Genomic DNA, 4,644 nt, shown 5'->3' on the forward strand with positions numbered 1-4,644 from the left:
TATTAATAAAGGGTTTTTTTTTTAAAAAAAAAAATATTAAAGTTGAATCCTCAAAAAAATCATATTTACAGGTGGAGTAATTAGGATCAGTATACAAGGAAAATAATGACGACCAGAAATTAAATAAATAAATAAAGTGTGTGGATGATTTTTTTCTTGCACGAAATGAAATTCAACACTTTCTTTCTCAAATTAGCTGCGACGCCCACTTGATGGATTTCACATGCCATTCTCATAATCACATGCAACGGAAACAAAAATTAGATTTTTAAAATTATTTATTTAGTCAACATATTAATTTAATTACTCAATCATTAACTCCTTATAAGGTGGACAAAACGTGCATTATTATTTAATTAAGTATTAATTTAGTATGGGCAGCTAAAAATTCCAAAAGACAATAACTAAATTAACTCTAATTAATTTAATTTAATTTACTTATTAATTATTCTAATTATGTATCATAATATCATATAGTCTGAACCTTTTTTTTTTTTTTTTAAACAAAAAAATTATTACCATTTTTAGATGATTAAGTTAAAAAGCTGCAGAATTGGAATTATTAAAAATATAGATTTTGAAAATGTAACTTGTAATTTCAAATTAGAGAAGCTGAAGGAGTGGAATTATTAAATATTTGATATCAAATGAGTAGTTGGGTCACGAAATATATATATATATTTTTTTAATAAGAAATTAAAACAACAAATTGAATCAGTCCCTTAATGACAGCTCTGCTTCAACGACTCCACTTACTATATATAAACAAACTAATTCTTCCATTCTCCCAACTCATTCACTCACAAAAATAAACCAGTGAAGGTCTCTTCAATCAGTGACTTTCTCCGGTGGCCGATGGCAACTCGGTCTGACGGCCCAATAATGGGTCGACTCCGGCCTCATCTCCTACTACCCTTCACTCTCCTACTTGTTTCATGGAATGTGCATTCTGTTTTGGGTGATGCTTATCTTTATAGCTCTCCACCACCTCCTTCGCCTTTTCCTCCTCCACCGCCTTATCATTATAAGTCTCCACCACCTCCGTCTCCCTCACCGCCACCACCTTACCATTACAATTCTCCACCACCACCATCTCCATCTCCTCCACCACCTTATCATTACAATTCTCCACCACCACCGGAGAAATCTCCACCACCACCACATTACTACTATAAATCTCCACCACCACCATCTCCTTCTCCACCACCACCACATTACTACTACAAATCCCCACCACCACCGGAGAAATCTCCACCACCACCACAGTACCACTACAAATCTCCACCACCACCATCTCCTTCTCCACCACCACCTTACTACTATAAATCCCCACCACCACCGGAGAAATCTCCACCACCACCACATTACCACTACAAATCTCCACCACCTCCATCGCCATCTCCTCCACCACCTTATTACTACAAATCTCCACCACCACCGAAAAAGTCTCCGCCACCTCCAGATTACTATTATAAGTCTCCACCACCTCCATCGCCATCATCACCTCCTCCATATTATTATAAATCTCCACCACCACCATCTCCTTCAGTACATCCTCCTTACTACTATAAGTCTCCACCACCACCATCTCCCTCGCCTCCTCCCCCTTACTATTATAAATCTCCACCACCACCATCTCCCTCACCTCCTCCGTCATATTATTACAAATCTCCACCTCCACCATCTCCCTCACCTCCCCCACATTACTACTACAAATCACCACCACCACCACCACCAATGAAATCTCCACCACCACCACATTACTACTATAAATCTCCACCACCACCACCTAAGTCTTATCCTCCTCCTTATCACTACGTGTCTCCACCACCACCTAAACACACTCCTCCTCCATACTATTACACTTCTCCACCACCACCTACTCCTCACTATCCTCCTCACCACCACTATCCATTTGTAGTCAAGGTAGTTGGCAAGGTCTACTGTTACAGATGCTACGACTGGAGGCATCCTAAGAAGTCACACGATAAGAAACATCTCAAGGGTACGTCTTTTCAATATCAATCTTTTTTATATATATATAAAAAAAAAAAGATTATAATCAATATTTTTATTAGTTAGTTTCAAGCATAAACCAAGTAATGTTGGTAATTTATACAAATGACAATTGAGTATATAAATCTATTAAATAACTTTGATTATTTTTTAAACCTAGTTTATAATTTACAGAACAAATAATTAATTAAAGTCAAAATATGTAGGTAATCCTTTTTAAATTACGTGTTGATGAAGTGCATTATTGTTAACTGTTGAGATAAATTTTATAAATACATGACAATTAATTTTTAAGAAAATAACAGTCAACTGTATGTATTTAGAATTATAATAAGTAAATTGATCAACAATTTTCTTGGTGAGACTAGGTGCTGTGGTAGAGGTGACATGCAAGTCTGGGGAGAGAGAGATCAAGGCATATGGCAAAACCAAGATCAATGGAAAATACAGCATCACGGTAGAGGGTTTCAAGTATGCAAAATATGGAGCAGAGGCATGCAAGGCCAAACTTCACATGGCACCTAAAGGCTCAGTTTGTAACATCCCTACCAACCTCCACTGGGGTAAAAAGGGTGCGAAGCTCAAGGTGAAGTCTAAGAATAAGTACGAAGTTGTGTTATCGGCTAAGCCATTTGCCTATGCTCCTAAGAATCCTTACAAGGAATGTCATAAACATAAACCTTACTATTACACTTCTCCACCACCTCCTACCCCCACTTATGTTTATAAATCACCACCTCCTCCTTCTTATAACTATAAATCTCCCCCACCACCATCCCAGTCTCCACCTCATTACTATTATAAGTCTCCGCCACCACCATCTCCGTCTCCTCCACCTCATCACAAGTCCCCACCTCCACCATCCCCATCTCCGCCTCCTTCATATTATTATAAGAGTCCGCCACCACCATCGCATTCGCCTCCTCCGCATTATTACTACAAGTCCCCACCACCTCCGTCACCCTTTCCTCCTCCCCCATACTACTACCACTCCCCACCTCCACCTGTGAAATCTCCTCCTCCCCCATACTACTACCACTCCCCACCTCCACCTGTGAAATCTCCTCCTCCCCCATACTACTACCACTCCCCACCTCCACCTGTGAAATCTCCTCCTCCCCCATACTACTACCATTCCCCACCTCCACCTGTGAAATCTCCTCCTCCCCCATACTATTATCACTCCCCACCTCCACCTGTGAAATCTCCTCCTCCCCCATACTACTACCACTCCCCACCTCCTCCTGTGAAATCTCCTCCTCCCCCATACTACTACCACTCCCCACCTCCACCTGTGAAATCTCCTCCTCCCCCATACTACTACCACTCCCCACCTCCACCTGTGAAATCTCCTCCTCCCCCATACTACTACCACTCCCCACCTCCACCTGTGAAATCTCCTCCTCCCCCATACTACTACCACTCCCCACCTCCACCTGTGAAATCTCCTCCTCCCCCATACTACTACCACTCCCCACCTCCACCTGTGAAATCTCCTCCTCCCCCATACTACTACCACTCCCCACCTCCACCTGTGAAATCTCCTCCACCACCCTATGTCTACAAGTCCCCACCACCTCCTTCACCATCTCATCCTCCCCCATACTACTACCACTCCCCACCTCCACCTGTGAAATCTCCTCCACCCCCATACTACTATCACACCCCACCTCCACCTGTGAAATCTCCTCCTCCCCCATACTACTACCATTCCCCACCTCCACCTGTGATATCTCCTCCACCACCCTACGTCTACAAGTCCCCACCACCTCCTTCACCATCTCCTCCTCCACCATACTACTACCATTCCCCACCTCCACCTGTGAAATCTCCTCCACCACCCTATGTCTACAAGTCTCCACCACCTCCTTCACCATCTCCTCCTCCCCCATACTACTACCACTCCCCACCTCCACCTGTGAAATCTCCTCCACCTCCAGTCTACATTTACACATCTCCACCGCCACCGACTCATTACTAGGAATCGAAAATTCACCTACATACCTCCATTATTCATGTAAGTAAAGGCTTAATTATTTTTCGATAATTCAAAATTTCCTATTGAATTAATGATTGTAACTAAAATTAAATAATAAAATTGAAATAATAACAGGTTTCAATTTCAACAATGAAATAAAGGAAGGCTGCAAGAGGGGAATAAGTGAACATGGAGCTTTCTATCTAAGTCAACTCAATAAGGGTCTCAGCATTAACGCAATTAAGAGGTTAAAGATATATAGTGCAGACCAGATGAATGTCTCGACTTCTCTAGTGGCCATCTTACATGTCTTCATATTATTATGTTCGAGTATGACTAGTTTCAATGGAGGAAGTAAAGTTAAATTGATTGATTGGAGAGTTTAGGCTGTGGAAGCGTGGGTGCCACCAATTTGCTTGATCAATTTTACCGACTCTGCCCCCTTTGTAGTGATGATTTGATCTCTTAAATTTAGTGTTGTATAGATTATGGTGCTATTTATATGTTTAAGGTGGTTCTACAATTTATTGTGAGCATTTATTTCATATACCTTCCAGTATCATTTGCACTGGGAGTGTAAGCAATAAAATACAAAGATTTCTCTCACATAAAAATCTCCTAAATAAATTTGATTCAAATACTTTTAACCA

General features: G+C 41.1%; 1 protein-coding gene across 1 annotated transcript; it reads left to right on the top strand.

Annotated features, from left to right (window-relative positions):
- The first annotated feature begins 805 nt into the window (after nt 1–805).
- LOC110807701 (uncharacterized) lies at nt 806–4,644 on the top strand. Its single transcript, XM_022032897.2, has 3 exons — nt 806–2,005; nt 2,385–4,033; nt 4,130–4,644. Exons 1-2 carry the CDS (start codon nt 856–858, stop codon nt 3,995–3,997), a joined length of 2,763 nt encoding a protein of 920 aa, XP_021888589.2. The 5' UTR covers nt 806–855; the 3' UTR covers nt 3,998–4,033; nt 4,130–4,644.

This window comes from Carica papaya, chromosome 3 (genome assembly GCF_054855325.1).
Source record: "Carica papaya isolate Zhongbai chromosome 3, ASM5485532v1, whole genome shotgun sequence".
Taxonomy (NCBI): domain Eukaryota; kingdom Viridiplantae; phylum Streptophyta; class Magnoliopsida; order Brassicales; family Caricaceae; genus Carica; species Carica papaya.

What these genes read in the sequence shown, in the direction of transcription:
- LOC110807701 (XM_022032897.2), top strand. Translation starts at nt 856, where the DNA reads ATGGCAACTCGGTCTGACGGCCCAATAATGGGTCGACTCCGGCCTCAT. An exon ending in CGATAAGAAACATCTCAAGG is followed by an intron (nt 2,006 to 2,384) that starts GTACGTCTTTTC and finishes TGGTGAGACTAG; the next exon opens with GTGCTGTGGTAGAGGTGACA.